Source organism: Saccoglossus kowalevskii, chromosome 3 (assembly GCF_978046115.1).
Source record: "Saccoglossus kowalevskii chromosome 3, keSacKowa6.1, whole genome shotgun sequence".
NCBI lineage: Eukaryota > Metazoa > Hemichordata > Enteropneusta > Harrimaniidae > Saccoglossus > Saccoglossus kowalevskii.
The window spans coordinates 35,207,256-35,230,410 of NC_140643.1; the positions used below are offsets into that span (position 1 = coordinate 35,207,256).

General features: G+C 32.4%; 2 protein-coding genes across 3 annotated transcripts in view; one reads left to right on the forward strand and one right to left on the reverse strand.

The window, feature by feature from the left end:
• The window catches only part of LOC102801216 (inositol-pentakisphosphate 2-kinase-like), a 44,662-nt gene extending 39,206 nt beyond the window's left edge, over positions 1-5,456 (forward strand). For both annotated transcript variants that reach the window (XM_085497128.1, XM_085497129.1), the window contains exon 12: positions 1-5,456. In XM_085497128.1, coding sequence (XP_085353254.1) covers positions 1-187 — 187 coding nt within the window. In that variant the 3' untranslated portion in view covers positions 188-5,456.
• The window catches only part of LOC100373587 (uncharacterized), a 24,358-nt gene continuing 6,649 nt past the window's right edge, over positions 5,447-23,155 (reverse strand). The window contains exons 6-25 of the mRNA XM_085497127.1: positions 21,938-22,069; positions 21,235-21,357; positions 20,422-20,544; positions 20,125-20,253; positions 19,668-19,811; positions 18,835-19,024; positions 18,092-18,342; positions 17,752-17,890; positions 17,273-17,454; positions 16,887-16,953; positions 16,514-16,569; positions 15,949-16,135; positions 15,165-15,226; positions 14,075-14,203; positions 11,070-11,139; positions 10,783-10,858; positions 10,214-10,316; positions 9,443-9,546; positions 8,223-8,316; positions 5,447-6,341 (exon numbers count right to left, since the gene is read on the reverse strand). Coding sequence (XP_085353253.1) covers positions 6,328-6,341; positions 8,223-8,316; positions 9,443-9,546; positions 10,214-10,316; positions 10,783-10,858; positions 11,070-11,139; positions 14,075-14,203; positions 15,165-15,226; positions 15,949-16,135; positions 16,514-16,569; positions 16,887-16,953; positions 17,273-17,454; positions 17,752-17,890; positions 18,092-18,342; positions 18,835-19,024; positions 19,668-19,811; positions 20,125-20,253; positions 20,422-20,544; positions 21,235-21,357; positions 21,938-22,069 — 2,375 coding nt within the window. The 3' untranslated portion in view covers positions 5,447-6,327. The remainder of the gene's footprint in view (positions 6,342-8,222; positions 8,317-9,442; positions 9,547-10,213; positions 10,317-10,782; positions 10,859-11,069; positions 11,140-14,074; positions 14,204-15,164; positions 15,227-15,948; positions 16,136-16,513; positions 16,570-16,886; positions 16,954-17,272; positions 17,455-17,751; positions 17,891-18,091; positions 18,343-18,834; positions 19,025-19,667; positions 19,812-20,124; positions 20,254-20,421; positions 20,545-21,234; positions 21,358-21,937; positions 22,070-23,155) is intronic.

Here is a 23,155-nt window from a genome sequence, read left to right on the forward strand (position 1 = left end):
CAATTCTCAGGGTACACCGCTGTTGGAGGACAAGTTTGGAAACAAGTTTCAATACCACATCCAGTTTGCTGACTTGGATCCTAAGAAGTTCTCTAATATCCCAAATTATTACGAAAAGGATCAGAAAATAGTGAACGAATACAACAAGAACATGGTGGACATTAATGGAACCACTTCACAAACATAACTTGTTTTTTACTTATTATTGAACCATAACATTTAGGAGCCATTTTATTTTTGTCTTTTATTTATTTATATTTATATGAAGATCATTACAATTACAGGATTTGAAATGGAAGATCAGAAAAGTTTTATCAAATAACTTAAATCAAACAAAAATTCTGTTTTACATATTTTGGAGTTTGTCATGCACCACCTTAGCCCATTATAAATATAATTGAAGAATTGTTGTTAGTCATTTTAAATTTGCACTATTGGTAAAATACTGTGAAAGAATTTATTTCCATTGGAATTAATTTTCGCTGAAAAAACTTTTTGGGTATTTTGTATGGAATTTATTTTTACTGATTTTTGGTGAATGTAAAATATAGGGAAAAAAAGTATATTCGCTGGATTTTATTTTCACTGAATCACTCCTTCAGCGAAAATTTATTCCAAGCAAAAATACTTTTTTGTCAAGTCAAAACATTCTGAAAATTTGTTGCATGCAAGTACAGTAAATGTAAAATACTTTATCGCTTGGAATTTATTTTTGCTATTTTCACTGAGGGCGTGATTCAGTGAAAATAAAATCCATACAAACATCCAAAAAATTGTTTTCAGCAAAATTTAATTTCAGCTAAAATATTCTATAGTACATCAATCTTATGTGCCTAATACGACTAAATTTTGTTTGACACAGTTTATTCATTCCATCGTCAGAACTGTGAACATTATCAACAAAGTGACTTTCCATCACCGAAATTATCATTATCATGAAAATTTAATGATTTACTTCTTCAAACAGCATCACCATGATAACTAAGATTAACAATTTCACTGCCAGATTGCTTCACGCAAAAAATGTTTCACTTATTCTGAAGTGAATGTTTTTATCAGAGAGACAATCTCAGATAAAAAAAAAACTAATGTTTTGGCAATTTATTGATCGAATTGAGAAAATATTATTGAACTATGTTGTGGAAGGATACAAACATTAACAGTGAAGATTACTACATCGTGATCAACACATTCACCACAACTGTATTTGTTCCATTTGAAGTGCATCTCTATTAGAGGTCATACATTAGCCAAACTTGTTATTTTATGGTGGGACTACAAACAAACTTTTTTTTTAGCTGGGCCACAGTCCCTCTATGATAGAAGGACTATGGCTGGGCTTTTACATTGCCAGTGCTTCAAATACAGTATACTATATTCGGCGTAAACAGACATTTCGGCCACCATTAAAAACAGTATCATATTGAAAAGCGGTGATCAATCATATACTGCCTAGGTTGCTTTAAGCATATATACTAATATTTGTACTGCCAGATAATAATAGGGTAAGGTATTTTTTTTGGTATACACCCCCCTTCTTTGAGTGTACATGTATGTGTATGTAAACTGAGTCTATGTGTATGTAAACTGAGAACAAACTTCTCAAGGTAGAGTGAACCAAGTGAGTATTGGTCAACAAAACCGGGAGGAGAATAACGCACTGGAGAGGAGCACTTGTAGCCAAGGTGTTTATTGCTCAACTGCTAGGCCTGGAACTGAATCTAAATACTGTAAAAGGGTTAATTATTCACTGGGTTTTAATTTTGCTTATTTCGTTGACTGGAAAATGCGCTAAATTAAAACCCAGTGAATTTGTAAAATTTAGCATAGAACACAGTATCTGAATGATAAAACCGTGAATTTGTAAAATTTAGCATAGAACACAGTATCTGAATGATAAAACCGTGAATTTAAAACCCACTGAATAGGCGTAAAATGGTCAATCAGCGAAATTTAAACCCAGTGAAAATTAGTCATTTTACAGTACTCAGGAGATGTTCCATGACAATGTATCAATATCATTATGCAAATAACTAAACGTCATAGCCTCAAATCATTACAGTGTATCAAGACATTTTTTTCTCTCTCTAAAATTGTCTCCATTCTAATGAAAAACTACAAAACAATGGTACCTTCACATGAAAATATATTTATATACAAGAACCTGGTAGTTTCTCGCAATCGATATAAACAAGTTTATAAATGTTTCCATCTTGATCCTTCTCTTTTCTTTGTAAAGGGACACTCCAACTTATGGCTCTATTCATTGGCCATCATATTTTTTTTTCTCTCCAATGTCACATTTTTGAAAGACAAAGTAGATTTTTGTGGCTTTGAAGGCCCAATCATTTTCCAGATTTAAAATAGCTACCGTAATAGCTATTACAATTTTTGTATTTCAACAGCTAATAAAAGACAGATCCGGAGTTCACAACACAAACAATGGGGGTGATTTCCTGTCAGCAGCACTTCACACATATTGTGGACAATACAGAGACTATGAAGAGAATGTGTTGTAATACCGTCATTCACAGTAGCATTCTCTCAGACTAAGCATTGTGTGATCTGAACATCTGTACTCAGTTGTTGTTTTTTATAAACAAAATTTTGTGTGCTTTAAGGATCCTTAGTTTTTGGATCTAACTGAAATATGAATTTATGCTGTCAATATGGGTAAACCTTACATTACCATTTGTCTTAAAAGTTAAAAGTTGAACTATTTTCGTTCGAAACACAAGAATATATTCTGTCTGTAGATTGCAAGACTTTTTTTTTGAACCACACTTCAAATTACAAGTTCTTATAATATGATGTTATTACGAGGATACCTCAAAGTATGCACAAAGACAGTACAGCGACAGTATATAGCGAAGGTTGATGCGGCGGCGTACTGTCTGAGTGCATACTTTGAGGTTTCCTCGTAATAACCTTATTATTATACATCTTTTCTTTCCAAGGGTACATCATGGAAATGCCGAAATCCAAAAAGTTTAGAACAGAATCAGTGAAGTTCTTTGTGTGAAGTCCAGTCAAACCCTGGTGGCAGCCATGTTTATTATTTATCATTATAGGATGCTCACACGCGTAATCATTCCATATTTGGAATTCGCATTTCCTTATATGGTAGGATGAAAATACCCCGTAAAATACTACAAAATTACGGCATGCTGTAACTTATGGCGTTACAGTGACAGATGTATAATAATTAAATATATTAAACTTAAAATTGTCACTTATTAGTACTTGAAACAGATTATTCTTTAGGGTATATGCATCTATAGTTTATGTCTTCTTTTCTAAGTAAGTGTATTTATTTTAATATTTATGTGCAACATTTACATTCAACCATTTGAGTGCCAGATTCAATTTTAGTAAAATAAACCAATGCAACATTTTTCATTATTTTGCAAAAATGTTGATGAAAACCAAAAAGCCAGTAATTATGTTTATACAGCCTCAAATTTAATACATTTGTATATTAATATGTGAAATCCGTTAATTGGTACACCAATATTTTGGTTGTAAATGAATATGGTGTTTAAATAATTACTGCTTGTGTGTGGCACAAACTTGAAGTACTGTTGAATTTTCGCTGAAAAGGCTTTTTTGGTGTTTTGTATGGAATTTATTTTCACGGAATCATCCCTACATAAAAACAACTCTTCACATAATCATGTTACTAACCTGGATTTTGAACAATGCAGTACTTGTTGAAATCCCCCAGCAAAGCTGAGAAAATATATGAAGGTAGCTGGGATATTTTTCAATTTGCAATCTGTAATATACTATATAAAATTTGTATGTTTTATTGAAATATTTAGTTTGTAACCACTTTGTTTGCTTTATTAGTAGTGCATGCACAATGTGTTTCTATGGTTAAAATAAGTCATGTTTTAATGATTTGCTAGATACTAAATGCAATTTTTTTTTTTATAAAATTTGCGCATCTAATAAAGCAAATACTGTACTACAATATTAACAGTTTACATTATAGATTGTTTATTTCTGACAAATAGGCTGAAAAGGATTATAAAGCTTTAATATTATGTATACCATATTTTCTTTATTACAACCTCATATTTTTGGTGTGCTGCAGAAGCTGTTTTCATATTTACAAACTTTCATTTGATTCACTAAAAAGAATTCAGAAAAAACAAGAAGCCAAAAAGACAGTTTTACAAAATAAAACTATTTTGGCATTCAGAGATTCATTTCTAATAGAGCAAATATGGTATACTTCCAATTAGGATGCTTTCTTACATACCCATTTTAAATAGAAAACTTACGGGTAAACTGATTGAAAATTGTTAGTTAAGTTAAAATTATGTTCGTGTGAAAGATTTGAAAAAAAAATGTATTTAGATCTTAATTCAGTTTTTGTGTTAATGATGTCCTGTATGTATGGTAGTATTCCCATGGTGCATCTCACTTCTTGTTTAAAAAGATGAAATGGCATCAGATGCTAATACATGTGTATACCTACAGTATTTTTATTGTTGCCATTAATGGGAGGATTTGAATTAGAAATAATTTTTCACGAGGTGTGTATTTACTTAGTAGCATAAATGACATCAGTAATATTTTTAATGATTATGTGCACAATAAATGCACTTTTTGGGGAATGTTTGATTTGATGATGTACTTCCCATAGAGTAAATACAGTGATAAACTAAGAGTTGAATCCCCTTTTACAGATGCAACATGGACAGCAACAGATTTACATATTCTAATCATTAGGGAGGATTTATACAAATGTTAACATCCCCACAAGAAATATTTCCCAAAATTTCTGCAATAATAGTAAACATGGTGTTATTGATGTGCACATCATGTATTGTTAGCTGCTTTGAAATAAGTTACTGTAAAACATGTATTTTTAGCTAATTTGTAATTTTGCCTATTCAAGATGTCACTAATTTAAAATAAAGTATTTTCTCACAATGAAATTGTTGACACTTTAGCTAAATTAAGATTCAGTTAATTCATGCATGGAGTCAAATTTGCTAAAATGGCATGTAGTTATTTCAACATATTTTTACAGTATGTGTAGCGGCAAACATTTTTCACCATTCTCCCTCTACTTCTAACAATAGAGATTCTTTTGTTTTTATAACTTTTGAAGTCTTGTGGGTATGGGCAGATGAGATCAAGAAAGTTCATTTGTGGTAAGCTAAAAATGCAAAACTCATTAGTGGTCATTCAAACAAGACTTATTTTAACCATTTACATGAATGAATGCGCCACTAAATAGAGCAAATACATTACTTAAAACAGAACACTGGCAAAAATGAGAGTTCCTTGCAGTAGGTAGTCTTTAGGAATTCAATTTATTTGTTTTAACTTGTAACATTAAGTCATCTGTATTAGAACCAGAAATGTTGAGAGTATTTTAATGTGGGATATTAATTCTACTAACTTATAAAGTAATGAATGAATAAAAATACAGTTGTTTTGTATTTGATGTATTTATTTGCATAATATTGTAATTTCATGGTTTATTACAAGAGTACTATAACATGAAGACAGTGTCCAAAATATAATTCTAGACTTCATATAGCTTGTCTGAATTTTCTGAGAACATTGCTTTCAAATTTAAGTAATCCCTCATATTCTTTACATTTTTAACCCTCTGAATGCCAAAGTCAACTTTAAGTTACTTCATAACCTGCAAAGGATTTTGTAAAAGTGATTGGATATATTTCTAGTGATGACTTGGGTGGTGCCAACAGGAAGGTGCCACATCTATGGTGTATCTTTCATGACTATAGGAAACATTTGATTTTTATAGATCTCCAGGTGGTAGAACACTGTCAATTTTGAATGTAAAAAGATGCCTAGTAGTTTTATCATTTCAAGTGCAATATTTATTTTAGATGATTCAGATAAAAAAAATAACATGTTTCACCAGATACCTTGGCAGGTCAAATACAATATCTGGAGCAGGCACATGTGGCATTCCCATCATTTTAAGTTATCCACTCCTCCAGGGATATACCATACAACCAAATGACTTTCATGTGTTTACAGGATTCTACCATTATCGGTTGTATAGTAATTCATATATTTGGCAATTTAATATCAGATATCTTTGTTTATCATGTCATAGATTTGATTAGTAATGAACTAGAGTACAAAAATAACATTTCTTATAGTGGCCTCTTGAGGGCACAGATAATAAATTTTACTGCTAAGTTTTGATAACAAACAAAGATATAATGTAAACTTAGAAGCACCATTCATAAGTACGAGTTGAAGTCCATGATAAAACCAGATATATTTTTTAGGAGGAGTTGAAAGTACACCATATATATATATATATACCATCTGTTAATATATCGAGACTGAAAAAAAAATTATAAAAAAAATCCACATTTAGTGATGTGTAAGGTATGTACAAGTTTATGTGTTGGACGTTCATAGTTCTATCCAGGGTTAAGTACTCTCATGGAGTTATTAAATCATATATCAAAGAAAGCTTAGAAAGAACTCCCGTGTGCTGAGAGTATTGAAGAAACATTAAAATTAATTCAAAATTACTTGTACATGAGATATTGATGGAAAAGCTGAAAACTAATTATGTAAATCAGGTAACTAATATGAACAGAACGGAACAAAAAAATTGTGAATTATTATGCTAATTAGAGAATTAATATTAATCAAAATTAATCAGGCCTGTCTATTGTCCTAGAGCATTTATGTACCAAATTTTATTCAAATGTGATGATCAGTAATTGAGATATCAGTGTTAATTAATTATGTTAATTAGGTGATTAATAAGCATAAATATTTACCAAAAACTAATTAGGTTTCTGCATAGTTCTCTTTAAAAGTTTCATTAAAATCCAATTTGTGGTTCTTTATACATCAGTGGAACATTAAGCAAATTAGGTAATTAATATCCAATTAAAACTAATCAGGTGTCTGCATAATCCTAAAAGATCTATGTAGCAGGTCTCATTGAAATATGATTACTACTTGATATATCAAAAGCTGAAAATTAATTAATTATGCAAATTAGGTAATTAATATGTACTCATATTACCCTAAAAACTATCAGGTCTGTGCAGTGTCCTATGACATCTATGTACCAAGTGTCATTGAAATGTGATGATTACTACTTGAAATATCAAAAGCTAAAAATTAATTAATTATGCAAATTAGCTAATTAATATATACTGATATTACTCTAAAAACTATCAGGTTTGTGCAGTGTCCTATGACATCTATGTACCAAGTTTTATTGAAATGTGATGATTAGTACTTGAGATATCAGTGGAAAAGCCGAAAATTGATTAATCATTATGCAAATTAGGTAATTAATATTGCACAGATTTTTACCCAAAACTAATAAAATCTGCGCATTAGTTTGGAGCATCTGTGTGCCAAGTTTCATCAAAATCCAATGAGTGGTTCTTTAGATATCAGTGGAACAGCCATGAAACAGCTAAAAATCAGCTAATTATCATGCAAATTAGGTAATTAATATGCATGGATTTTTACCAAAACCTAATCAAATCTGCGCATTGGCCCAGAGCATCTATGCACCAAGTTTCATCAAAAACTGATGTATGGTTCTTGAGATATCAGTGGAACAGACGGACACACATACACACACACACATACACACACACTAACTGCAAAGACTCCCTTTTTGTGCTTCGCACACGGGAGTCAAAAACAGATGTCAAACATGAAACCAACAGACCCATAAGCTTAAATAAACACAATGGACAAAAAAAGGATTTGATTCTTGTCTTGTGAATTACAACACCATTTTGGTAACATTACATTGTTTGTAGTTTCTGTGAAAATTATTGTGAAATGGTAGTATGTTCATTGCAAATAATCATGAATGCTTTCCTGTAACCATGGCGACCTGATAAAGTGGAGTTACATTATTATGAGCAGAAAGAGTTATTTTTTATGGGGTCTGCTCAAAACTTAACATAATAAGAAACTTTAATTGTTTTTGCCAATATAATTCTGACATAATTTAAAACGAGTACAGGTCATGTCATTATTCCAAGTAGCCAAGCTTCATTTTACTTGAGTAAAGATTTACAGAAGTGTAGGTTATCCACCAGTCATCCTTGTTCTTGTTATTCTGAGCTTGGTTTGTTTATCTTAATTCTTGGCAAAATTCTTGGCCTGGATGACATGACTGGGATTTACAGGTGCCTGGGTTCACATGACTAGGTACATACATGAATCTCGTGACTTACCTTCCAGTGGCACATCCCCTCTGCGAATTTGAACAGATTTCACATTACCCAATTTATCATTAACATCAATGCGAAAATTCTCAAGCTGTATCACCTATAATAAACAGAAGTGTGCATAACAACTAGACCAAGCATTTTATGGCTGTATTCATTGTGACACCCATAGTCTACAACAACACACCCTAAATCTACAACATGCCGATAGTCTACAACAACACACCCTAAATCTACAACATGCCGATAGTCTACAACAACACATCCAAAGTCTACAACAACACATCCAAAGTCTACAACAACACATCCAAAGTCTACAACAACACATCCAAAGTCTACAGAAATACATTTAAGGTCTACAACATTATGCCCATAGTCTACAACATTATACCATAGTTTACAACAACATGCTAGCAGTGGTTTTTGTACGGAAGTGCATTCTTCAAAAACACAAAAAAGAAAATCACCGTCAGTTGCCCATCAGAATGTGAGAAAATGCTACCCTGCATGTTCAATCATCATACCAAGTGTGTGGATGATCAGTCAATACATGACTGTGAATATTATAATGCACAGGAGTAGAAGCACTAAGTTTATATCAACAGAATCAGTTCAGGTGATAGCATTATGCGGTGTATGAATAAAAATAATTATCATTTCAACATATATACTAGTAAGTAATAAAAATTGAAAATTTGTCAGTACATAATGGCAATTCGATCAGACATGTCTCAGTTATTACTAAAATGTTTAAAATAGAATTATCTTGAATGTCTAGCAAGTTTATCTCTCATTGGTTAAATAACCATAAACAAAATTGATCAATGTATGTTTGAAAAAGTTTAATGGGGCACTGAAATTATGGACATTTTAAAGCAGCAATTTTAAATAAAAAACATGTCAATTGAAAAAAACTAACATTCTGACCTGTCACTGTAGCAAGTTTGAACTAAATCGGTCTATGAAATGGAGGTGTTAAACCAAGAAATAAAATGGCCATGGCTTGGCCATTTTGAATTGAAATGCAAAAAAACAGTACATGCATCAGGCAACTAATAAATAAAATCATCATATCAAGCTTGAGACAAATTGGTGAACAAAAAGAGTGCATTTTCTCTAAAAAAAATTAGCACCAGTCACCAGAATTTCCTCTGAATTATCTCCAGCAAAATTAGAACGGTTCAAAGAAGTAATAGAAGTAAAATAAATATTTTTCTGAACTTTACCCTTTCAATTAAGTCATCAATGGTCATCTTTTGTTTTTTTATTGTCAGTCTCATCTCTTTCATCTGATCTTCCAATTCTTCAAAGTCAGCACATGTCGGACAAGCTGTGTACATACCAAATTACATTAATATCACAACAGATTTTTTGTTAGTATTTTTATCATGAAGTGAGTAAAACAGCACAGTATCACAAAAATATCTTGTAATAACTTAATTATTGTGAAATAGTTTTCATACTTGAGTCCTTTAATAAAGAGACACAAGCACATACCACCAGAGGGCGCTATACAATTGTTTTTTTGCCACAAAAAGGTTATAATGACACAAATACTACTGATGTGATGTTATAAGCAGACGTTAAACACCATAGAGGAATCAAGCCATATCCCGGTGGTGATGTGCTACTGACTCAAATGGAAGGTCAACAATAAAGATAAATTCAAACACAATTTCAAAGGAACCTTGGTTTGACCAGACTTAATTGGCAACTGGAAAGCAAGCATGGTAAATAGCAGAAATCCAACCACCTTGCTTATATTATATGGACACATCATGGGATTTCTTTGAATTTCAGATTTGCCATTCTCTCCTCAATATGCTTTGTCCATTTATTTTGAAAAACAAATCTCAAGTTATGACCTTAGCATGACAGGATGGGTTCAATAAATCAATGTAATACAGTGACAGCTGCGAAGACAACATATCCTGAGGCCCAGTACACAATATATCAGTGTTTTCAGAATACATCTCATATACTGTACATTAACTTACATTTACAGCCATGAGAGTCTGGAATTAATCTAAAATTAGCCAGACAAGAACACTCATAACTACCATTGGTATTCGTACATATATGATCACATCCTCCATTGTCCTAGCAAAAAAAATATACACGATTACAGAAAACAACATTTTTACTGCCAACAATTGGATGCATAGAATGGCACGCGTTATAACGATGAAGCATTTCTATGATGTAAATGGGTCTAAGGGACCCTGTTAGAAGCATCAATATTGTTTTGATTAACGGCCATTCGTCAATGATTTTTTTTTGTTACATTTGCTATTTTTTAAAATTACCATCAACTGCACAACAATTTGAATGGCATTGCGTAATACACCGACCTATGTCATTTTGACATCACAGAACTGAGAGGGCACGACTTATAGGAAATGTACATTGTTTGCATGTTTCATTTCTCAATCAAACCTGATAAAGTGATAAATATAATGACATTTCCTGTTTCCATAAAATCAAGTCACTTTGGTTCAAAACTGACATTAATATCAAAGATGATGATAGTTACACCACACAATACCATCAGTGATTAAAAACTTACAACTAAACACTCATTCATATCTACACAGGACTTGGAATCATCCTCGGCAACAACATATCCAGCTTTACATAAACAACTGTCAAGAAAAACAAAATAATTACTTAGAATAATTTGAACTTTAGAAGCTTTCAACAAATACACAAACTGTTACAGGCATATTTTGACAGTGAACATTGGTAATGAACTTAATTCCTGAACACAACACAAAAAACAGAACAATCAAGTATTTTGTAAGAGACTCCCAAATTACATACACATTGTTGTCATGGCGTTGTTTTGTCACTTACTTAAAACTTCCAGCACTGTTATTACACTGCTGTTGACAACCGCCATTGTTTACGGCACACTCATCAATATCTAGATGTAAAAATAATCAATAAACATTATATAAATATTTATATATCAAATATAAAACATTTTAGACCAGGGTATTCGCACACATTATTGGTATACAGTTACTGTGAGTGGGCAATAACAAACACTGCCCTCTACAGTTCAAAATATCTTCTCTCAATAGTAAACTGTATTATCTAAATTGAGTTATAGAATAAGAGTACATACAGGTAATTGTACAAATTATTTTATTATTGTACATTAACAAGATAATGACCACAACTGGGATATTTTCATGATGAGTACTGTGTTTAATATTCCATGGCAAAAACAATGCACAAAGATGAACTAAAGATAATTTATACGAAAATGTCGATGCTCTATTTTTGCTTTTTTTATAAGTTGATGCACATCATGTGGAACAGAAACAAAATGGTTGTTTACAGAATCAAATTATGACACTGAATATGACTGAATAATTTAGAACATACATGTACAATAATAAATACATTTTGGAAGAACACTGCTTCTTGTATAAATCAATGTCAATGATATCAGTGATGACTTGATAAATCAATATCATTGATGACTTGATAAATCAATGACAATGAAATCAGTTATGACTTGATAAATCAATGACAATGAAATCATTGGTGATTTGATCAATCAAAGACAATGATATCACTTGATAAGTCAATGACAATGATATCAGTGACGGCTTGATAAATCAGTGACAATGATATCAGTGATGACTTGATAAATCAATGACAATGATATCAGTGATGACTTGATAAATCAATGACAATAAAATCAGTGGCGACTTGATAAATCAATGACAATAAAATCAGTGGCGACTTGATCAATCAATGACAATGAAATAAGTGGTGACTTGATAAATCAATGAGATCAGTGATGACTTGACAAATCAATGACAATGATATCACTTGATAAGTCCATGACAATGATATCAGTAATGACTTGATAAATCAATGACAATCAAATCAGTAATGACATGATAAATCAATGACAATGATACCAGTGGCAACTTGATAAATCAATGACAATGACATCAGTGATGACTTGATAAATCAATGAGATCAGTGATGACTTGATAAATCAATGAAAATGATATCTGTGATGACTTGATAAATCAATGACAATGATATCAGTGGCGACTTGGTAAATCAATGACAATGAAATCAGTGGTGACTTGATAAATCAATAACTGACACCAGTAATGACTTGATCAATCAATGACAATGGTATCACTTGATAAATCAATTTCAATGATATCAGAGATGACTTGACGAATCAATGACAATGAGATCAGTGATGACTTAGTAAATCAATGGCAATGAAATCGGTGGTTACTTGATAAATCAATAACAATGAGATCAGCGATGACTTGATAAATCAATGACAATGAAATCAGTGATGACTTGATAAATCAGTGACAATGAAACCAGTGGTGATTTGATCAATCAATGACAATGATATCACTTGATAAGTCCATGACAATGATATCAGTGATGACTTGGTAAATCAATGACAATGAAATCAGTAATGACTTGATGAATCAATGACGATGAAATCAGTGATGACTTGATAAATCAATGACAGTGATATTAGTGGCGACTTGATAAATCAATGACAATGACACCAGTGATGACTTGATAAATCAATGAGATCAGTGATGACTTGACAAATCAATGACAATGATATCACTTGATAAGTCCATGACAATGATATCAGTGATGACTTGATAAATCAATGACAATCAAATCAGTAATGACTTGATAAATCAATGACAATGATACCAGTGGCAACTTGATAAATCAATGACAATGACATCAGTGATGACTTGATAAATCAATGAGATCAGTGATGACTTGATAAATCAATGAAAATGATATCTGTGATGACTTGATAAATCAGTGACAATGATATCAGTGGCGACTTGGTAAATCAATGACAATGAAATCAGTGGTGACTTGATAAATCAATAACTGACACCAGTAATGACTTGATCAATCAATCAATGACAATGGTATCACTTGATAAATCAATTTCAATGATATCAGAGATGACTTGACGAATCAATGACAATGAGATCAGTGATGACTTAGTAAATCAATGGCAATGAAATCGGTGGTTACTTGATAAATCAATAACAATGAGATCAGCGATGACTTGATAAATCAATGACAATGAAATCAGTGATGACTTGATAAATCAGTGACAATGAAACCAGTGGTGATTTGATCAATCAATGACAATGATATCACTTGATAAGTCCATGACAATGATATCAGTGATGACTTGGTAAATCAATGACAATGAAATCAGTAATGACTTGATGAATCAATGACGATGAGATCAGTGATGACTTGATAAATCAATGACAGTGATATTAGTGGCGGCTTGATAAATCAATGACAATGACACCAGTGATGACTTGATAAATCAATGAGATCAGTGATGACTTGATAAATCAATGAGATCAGTGATGACTTGACAAATCAATGAAAAAGAAATCAGTGGCGACTTGATAAATTAATGATAATAAAATCAGTGGTGACTTGGTAAATCAATGACAATGAGATCAGCGATGAGTTGATAAATCAATGATAATGATATCAGTTATGACTTAATAAATCAATGACAATGATATCACTTGATAAATCAATGACAATGACACCAGTGATGACTTGATAAATCAATGAGATCAGTGATGACTTGATAAATCAATGAGATCAGTGATGACTTGACAAATCAATGAAAAAGAAATCAGTGGCGACTTGATAAATCAATGGCAATGAAATCAGTGGTGACTTGATAAATCAATAACAATGAGATCAGGGATGACTTGATAAATAAATGACAATGAAATCAGTGATGACTTAATAAATCAATGACAATGAAATCAGTGATGACTTGATGAATCAATGGTTTTACTCACCAAGGCATGTGCAGTTATCGTTATCCATATAATATCCTGTATCACATGTACATGTGTAACCACCCGCTAAGTTCACACAGTTACGTTTCTCATTACAACATGACATGCTGTTCATACACTCATCAATGTCTATTCAAATATATAACCAATAAGAAAATGAAAAAGATGTATGTTGAATTATTTTCACATTATTTTGATTTAACAAAGAATGGCTGTTAATAAATCTATATTCTGAGATCTCCAGAGGAAAAGCTGGAACTACATTAGCATTTATGAAGGAAGCACTGCTACCCATTCATATGCATATGGCTGACAATTATTTTATGCATAAAAATTACCATACACAGAATCAATTCAAAGAAATCATTCCAAATATTAAAATTTCCTGTTGATTTAATTAAGACAGTATTACGTATGACTGTGCTATTATATTGCCATAGTTACTGTGATTAACCCTTTAAGGGGTGGTGGTCGTCGCGCCGCGTCCTGTTCGATATAGGACTCATAGCGATGTATACAACGCGTGTAAAATACATTGTTTATTTACATTAAATTCGAACACGAGCTGCGCGACGACCACCACGCTTTAAAATGCCAAAGTCAACTTCAGACACCATTTATAAAATAGTTCTATTTATAGTCTGTTCATTTCCACGGAAAATTTTGCCAAAAATGTCAAATATTGTGATCTAAAAGTAGTAGCAATGTCACATTTTTAATGTTCAGTTCATATAATATAGTACAATGAGACAACGTTCATACAGTACATACGGTAACTTGGTGTATCGTTCAATTGCCTGATCCTTGATCCCACCTTAAACCCAACAACTCGTTGACAACAATCCATAATGAAAATTGAACTCCATGGAAATTACAGAAAATGTGAAGAAAAACATTTTGAGTGTGAACAAATTTGAAACTTAAAGGGTTAAACACCTGACCATCAAAATATTGAATCATGAACATGCAGCAAATATTTGAGTTTAAACTACAACTGCATTTTAATGATCATCTGATGTAATTGTGTATTAAATTATTTACGTCATCCATAGTTTTTCAGCCATTTTTAAGTTATGCGAACATTGCCTACCTTCACATGACTTGTTATCCAAACCCAAATGATATCCAAGTTGGCTACAACTACATCTATACCTACAATCAAATAAGAATAACTTGGTAAATTTGAGAGCATGAACTGATGTACCTAAAGCCTGGCGCACACGAGAGCTATCAGCTCAGGCAAAATTCATTCGTTGCTGTTTGCTTAAGCAAAAATCTTCCGTGTGCGCGCAACTTTACGCAAGATTTTAGTCACTCGTGGCGAAATGGTGAATATCTGTTGTGTTTGATAAATTTCGCCACTCGTGGCAGAATGCTTTCCGTGTGCGGTGAAATGAATGTAAACTTCTACGTTGAGTCTCAATGCACATTGTTTGACCGATTTTTCTTTTTGTACCAACTGGTCTTGGTAGCTTACTTTCAATAGATCACAGCAAAGTATACTAGTACATGCTAGTCACACCAACATAAATGTTGATCTAGAATTCATACTGATAAATACAGAGCTTGTTGATGGATTATTACCTCATTCCTTTTGGAAGCTCTTACAGGCAATATGTTAACAACATAAATACATTTTCTTGAGCTATTGTAACTATCAGAAATTAATTTTTAAACCATATTTACATGCACCTACATTGTGTGTGTATCAAATGGTACATGTGAAAGACACAAAAACTATTCTACCCACAGGATAAAATTTCTCCCACTTTTCCTTGATACGGGACAGGTGAAAACTATATTTTGACAACGGTATAAGCTGCTGTGATGGAAAATAGTAATAAAATAAACTTTGATATGACCATTAAACTTACCCTCCGTCATAGTTCTCACATTCATCTTGACATCCTCCATTATCATTTAAACATTCGTTGATATCATTACACGTCAAACCATCGGCTGTTATCTGATACCCTTCATGACAACCGCAACGAAAACTGCCACCAGTATTCGTACACAGGTCATTATGAGAACACGGTGAAATTAAACACTCATTCACATCTAAAAATGAGTACCACATAATCATATTTAAATGAATTACCATATTTATATCATTTATTAATCATATTCATCAATCAGTAATCATTATTAGGTCAATTATTGATCAATTATTATTTGATAAATTAAAATCATAGACATTTGAATCTACAATGTTTCTGAACTTCCAGTACACATAAGTACAGTAGCCATTGGAACCATGTTCATAGCAATTTACGCTCCACACAGAGTTACATTTAATTTTAAGTATGGTCATTGTTATTGCAAATGACATCCTATATTGTCAACCAAAACCAATCATTTCACCTCAAGGATGTCTTGATTCTAGAGTTCATGTGAAACTGCTTTATTCTCTACCAGTAATTATAATATTTGACTCACCTTGACAGTAGAATTCATCTACCTGAGTATAGCCATCATAACACGAACAGTTGTAACTAACAATAACAAAAAATAAGGATAATAAAATACATATTTGTTACAAATAAAAACACAGTAACCATGGATACAGTACATTACAAGCACAAGATATCTGATCAAATGAACAAAATGTGACATTGCTTCTAGTTTTTAATATAGTTCCAAAAGTTTGAAATTTTTGTCAACATTTTATGTGGCAAAGGGCAAACTATAAATGGAACTAGTTTATGAATAGTGCCTGAAGCTGACTACGGCGAGTCCAAGAAATAACATGATACATTTATGCAAATATAATGCATACATTAAATCCCCAAATAAATAGTATTAAACTGACCTTCCATCTATATTCAAACAAATTTGTTCACATTCATTTAAACTTTCATCAGCACATTCATTAATATCTGAAATCAACACACAAATGTATAAAATATTTTTTTCAAAGAGTTGTTCACTGAAACATATCAGTAATATCATCATACTGATAATGTCATTTATTCCATAAGAATCTGCCAGACTGGGCTACCAATCTGAAATTATTTTACAAGAAAACGTGAGAATTGTGAGAATAAACTTTATTTTAAATTAGCAATATCTTAAATTACGTATTAGCTAAATTGGCTAAAAAAATATGTTTTATGTATACAATTAATGATGAATATTGGGTAGATATATGATATATAAATATTTTTAAATAAATCTGTTTATTTATAACTATTTTACCTCGACAATGGAACCAGTCATAATTCAGAAATCCTTCAGGACAGATACAGGAATAATTGCCAGGTGTGTTGTTGCAATCTGCACCTTCCTCTATAGCGCATTCATGTGCGTCTTCAGAACACTCGTCAATATCAACACAATCATCTATTTCAGGATTCTCTCTCTGATATCCAGCAAAACATCTAGATATAAAATAGGTATAGACTTCAAATGGCGATGGAAGATACACAAACATATAAATTATTTCCAAGAAATTTTCTCTTGAATCAGAGAGTGAAACAAATGCATACATGACATATAATGGTGTATGTGCATGCAAAGTTTCATGTAATCCATCCAAGTACTGGTATGTTAGAGATATAGGTGTGGGTACACACATGAAAGCAAAAATTATGATTTCTTATTTTTTGATTCTGACTGAACAGGGACTAAATATAGTTATGACAAAAGACAGCACTGCAAAATCATAGAAAACTCACCCACATTGAAATCGACCTGGTAAATTCACACATAACTGACTACAATCTCCATTTTTCGTAGCACATTCGTCAATGTCATTACACGAAATACTATCATCTTCCAGATAGAAACCACTATCACATGAACAGAGAAACGAGCCTGCAATTAAGAGTAAAGATTTTGAAAAATGTGTGTATTGTCACCTTCTAAAATTCTGGAGTCAAATCTTGAGCAACACATTGAGTGTCATTAAAATCCACTTTATTTTTGATGATTGCCATACACAATGTTTACAACATGTAAAATAATTTATTATTTTATAAAGTATAATTATAATTTAATAATTATAAATACAATGACCTTCAGTGTTGGTGCACAACTGGTCACATGGTCCTCGTCTATTATTAGTAGCACACTCATCAATATCATAGCACATCGTATTGTTGACATTATTACTATGGTAACCACCACGACACAGACACTTGTAACTTCCTGGCAGATTAATACACACATGATGACATCCTCCATTGTCTTTAGTACATTCATTGTTGTCAAGGCAACCAGTCATATTTTCATTCTTCTGGTAACCAATATTGCATTCACAGTGGAAGCTGATAAGAAGATGAATATTCCGATGAAGTAAACATTCTGAGCAATTTTTCCTACCAAAATTTTAGTGCAACATTTTGCTGTTTTAATGTATTTTTTCTGTATTTTTTGATTATTTTGGCACAAATGGACAAAATTTTCTATTGACTACATGTCTTGAACAAAGTTTTTGAAAATTTTTCAAACAATATGTGATGGTGACTAAAGTTGAGTTGCCTGAAACGGTTGCTCAACCTTTTCACCAAAATTTGTGTGCACTTTTTTTTATATTCTTCAATATTTCTGGAAATGAACCCTAATTTTGGAGCCTAGACAAAATTTGAGTAAATTTTCAGTTTTTACTCAAAAAAATTGGCTATTTCTTTCCCAATGTTCTGAAAGAAAGTGCAGACTATAAACAGAACTATTTTGTGAATTTGTGATGAAGAGAGGGAACTGCAGGTGGTTAAAAGGTTAAAGAGACACACTATATTCAGTTGAAGACTCTTACTGACCTTCCTATTGTATTGATACATGTATGGCAGCTATCAGGTGGATTAATGCACTCATCATAATCCACACATTGAACTGATTTACTCGAATCTGTATTTAATATAAATCCATCATAACATTCACAACGATATCCACCAGGAAAGTTAACACACCCCTGTTGACATGGTTCTGAAGTTGTACACTCATCTATGTCTGCAAATAAAATGACAGTTTAATTCAAATTATTTTGGTTTAATATGAGCTTAGACCATTCTATCAACTGATTAAGCTCAACTAGATAAGTATAGCAGAATATCGTTTTTTTATTTCTCAATATTTCGATGTTGAATCAAAGACAAATTGTAGTCAAAATAATTTCTTATTTTACCACTAGGGCCAAAACGAGTTATGTTTAACCACCTATGGATGGTTTCTTACATTTAAATACTTAAGCATAACATGTGTTATCTCTCCTGACATTTTTTTTTATGCGCAATTTGCAAATTTCAAATTTGACACAGAAACCATATTCATGCTTGGGACTACATGACAGGGATGTGCGGCCATCGACTTTCTATCAAATGGAATTATAATGCGCTATCGTGGCATCAACCAGGCTCGGTTGAACACAAGCATTGTAGACCTTAACCAAAGTTCTCCAAAGTCGCATTTGTTAGTGAATGAATCTCGGCCAGTGGAATCGGCCTTCCTATTGAGTCTGTGGCACACTCACCCAGGGTCGGGAGTCAACTCTTTTTGGTGTCCAGCCTAATTAGGTAGGATTTGAACTTTGGTCTACTGATCATGAATCTGATGAGACAACCACTATGCTTGACAAAGTGAATTTTTTTCCTACCTTTACATACTTTACCATTGGGACTAAGATAAAATCCTGTTTCACAATCACAGAAATAACTACCAGGTGTGTTAATGCATAATTGATTACAATGATGAGAGTAATATTGATGTTCAGTTGCTTCTCTATCACACTCGTTAATATCTGAAACCAATTAAAAAAATCAAGTTTTATATGATAATTTATAATGTACTGCGGATCTATAAAACATAAAAATGTTGAGTGAACATATGTGATTACTGTGGAGTGATATCAATAAACATGTGAACAAAACCATGATAATTCACTGTACCGGTAGTATAAAATAAGAAAACATGGTGAATGTTGAATAAAATGTCAATCCGATTTCAAAAGCATGTAACAATCATGCCTGACTTCATTTCACATTGCGAATACACACAAACTTTTACACTTTATTAATATTAAAGAATATCACTAGAAATATTTTACAAATTACCTCGACATCCGTGTCTATCAGATTTGAGTTTATAGCCAGGATGGCAGGTACAGTAATGTCTGCCTTTATCCAAAGGATGGCATACTTGTTCACAACCACCATTATTCACACAACCTTGTTCCATAGCACCTAATATATAGAATGTGATTGGTAGAAAATAACATGGATGATGTCATACATATGTCACCATGAGGGTCCAAGTATTACGGATATGTACGTCTGTTGATTTCATACACATATTTCAGCAAATGTCACACGAGTGACACAAAGTTACAGTAGCCAATCATTGATACTTACCTACACAAGTATGTAAATCATCTGCTAAATGAAATCCACGAAAGCATTGGCATCTGTAGCTGCCAACAGTGTTAACACACTCATCAGAACAACCACCATTATCACTAATACATTCATCAACATCTGAGTTAATGGAAATAAACACCACAGAATACATAAAAAAATTTATATTATTATTTATTATGTTTAAAATAAATTTATCTGAAGATTGAATATTTCAGGAATAAAAGCAGTATGTCAGCTAATATAGCTTTGCTGTATAGTGAGACTAAAAATTAGAGAATCTCTAAAATTAGAGAATTGAATATATCATCACAAAATGAACAAATCTGACTAAATTCCATTCATGGTGTCTATATATAAAATATTGAAGCAATTGGGCTTGCCGTTTCCAAGTTGAAAATATCATTATTTACCAAAAATTACAAACAAATATTTATCAATTGAAGGTATCATCACAAAATGAACGAATCTGAAATAAGTCCACCACAGGTACAACCTGTATATGCAATATCAAAGCAATCAGTATATAATATAACAACAGCCCCAGTTGACGAAGTCAACAGCAGAGCTAATAACTTTTGGCTTTAAATGATATGAATTTTGATGTGGTTCTAATGGAAAAATATTACATTAAAGAATTTGGAGGAGTTACTACCGTTACCACCCCTATTCTGACCTGACCAAAAAGTTTGTAGATATTGATTATTAGTAATATGTCAGAATCTAGATATAACTGGTTCAAGCTGGATTACATACCTTTACATGATATGTCAGAATCTAGATATAACTGGTTCAAACTGGATTACATACCTTTACATGATTTGCCATCAACCATGAGATAGAATCCCTCAGAACATAAACATTCATAACTACCCAGTGTATTGACACAAATCTGATTACAACTATTCACATCTTCCATGCATTCATTTAGATCTGTAATATAATCAACAATCATACAAATCTTAAAATAAATTAGTAACCCATGACTGGGAAACTATTTCTGCCATTCGGTCAAAAATCCTCAAATTGACATGCATATGTCTTGTCTTTGTACCTACATTGACAAAAATTTAATACAAACAAAAAACGTTTAAGGACACATAAAAATAAAAAGTACATAGGTACATGCAGTATAAACTAAATACTGTTCACATTTCTTTTGATGTTTACTGTAAACAAAATCAGCCAAGAGAAACCTGGAGAAGAACAATAGAAAAGGAGCTCAGGAGTAAGAGACTGTCCCTTGAGACTGCCCCCAGAATAGCGGCTGACAGAGCCAGATGGAAATTCCTTGTTTCGCCTTAAGCGCCAGACGGCCCAGGTGCGGACTGAATGAATGAATGTAAACAAAATCTTGTATACCACTATGATAATTGTTGCAGGGAAGAATGCAAGCATTGCAAATGTATTTATTAATTTAAGTGAAAAAATAAAAATAAAATAACATGCATATAATTGTCCAGCACTTATCATATACAAAATTTTGCCAACCCTAAACATCCTTAATATTTACCGTTACAACTCCTGTAGTCTCTTTGAAGTACATAACCAGTTAGGCAAGTGCAGAAGACATCACCACGACGATAAGTACACACCTGATCACATCCGCCATTGTTGCTCAGACATGGACTGCGATCTACTGATTCTATATTCAGAAAAAATATAAATATTTATTTCATTATTGTTTTATAACAAGTTCTGATTACTCCCTGTCATAAAGACCCCGGTGAAATATTCATTTCTATACAATTAGGTGAATATTTCCTGATCTAATAAAGTTTGTTTCTAGAGCTCACCACAGATCACCATCCAAAACATGATGCAAGACAACTGTCACAATCATGTGATTGCCATGTGTTTTCATGATGAAAAGTGTGTACTGGTAATAATAATAATAATAATAAACTAGGATCTTGAGTTAAATTACAACAAGTCATTGTCAATGACACGTCCCCGTTCCGTTCATATTTGAGTGACATATACATTCAAAGCAGATCATGACCGAAATGCACCTGCATATGTACAACACATTGTGCTAAATCTGAACAAAATCCATCCATGCATGACTGAGATCCTGTTCTGGAATTGTGAAAATACGTGATTTTGATGCATTTTCGGCCTTAAAATGGCCAACATTCCGCTATTGTTAAGCAGATCATGAAACAAATGCACATATCTATTTGTGACATGATGTACCATGTGTGTGTGAAGTTTGAACTTGATCAATCCAGACATGTCTTGGATACGGATCCAGAACTGAATTCTTTAACAAAATGGCCGCCAGTCGGCCATTTCGAACTTGATCCGAAAAAAAAAGACGTGCATCAAGGTCCTATTATGTTTAATGTATGTACCAAATTTGAACAAAATCCATCCATGCATAACTGAGATACGGGTCCGGAATGGTGAAAATGTGCGATTTCAATTCATTTTCGGCCTTAAAGCGGCCCCCATTTGGCTATCGTTAATGAGATCATGAAACAAATGCACATACATATTTGTGACATGTTGTACCTTGTGTGTGTGAAGTTTGAACTTGATCAATCCAGACATGTCTCGGATACGGATCCAGAACTGAATTCTTTAAAACAAAATGGCCGCCAGTCGGCTATTTCGAACTTGATCCGGAAAAAAAAATGACGTGCATCAAGGTCCTATTATGTTTAATGTATGTACCAAATTTGAATGAAATCCGTCCATGCATAACTGAGATCTGGGTCCGGAATGGTGA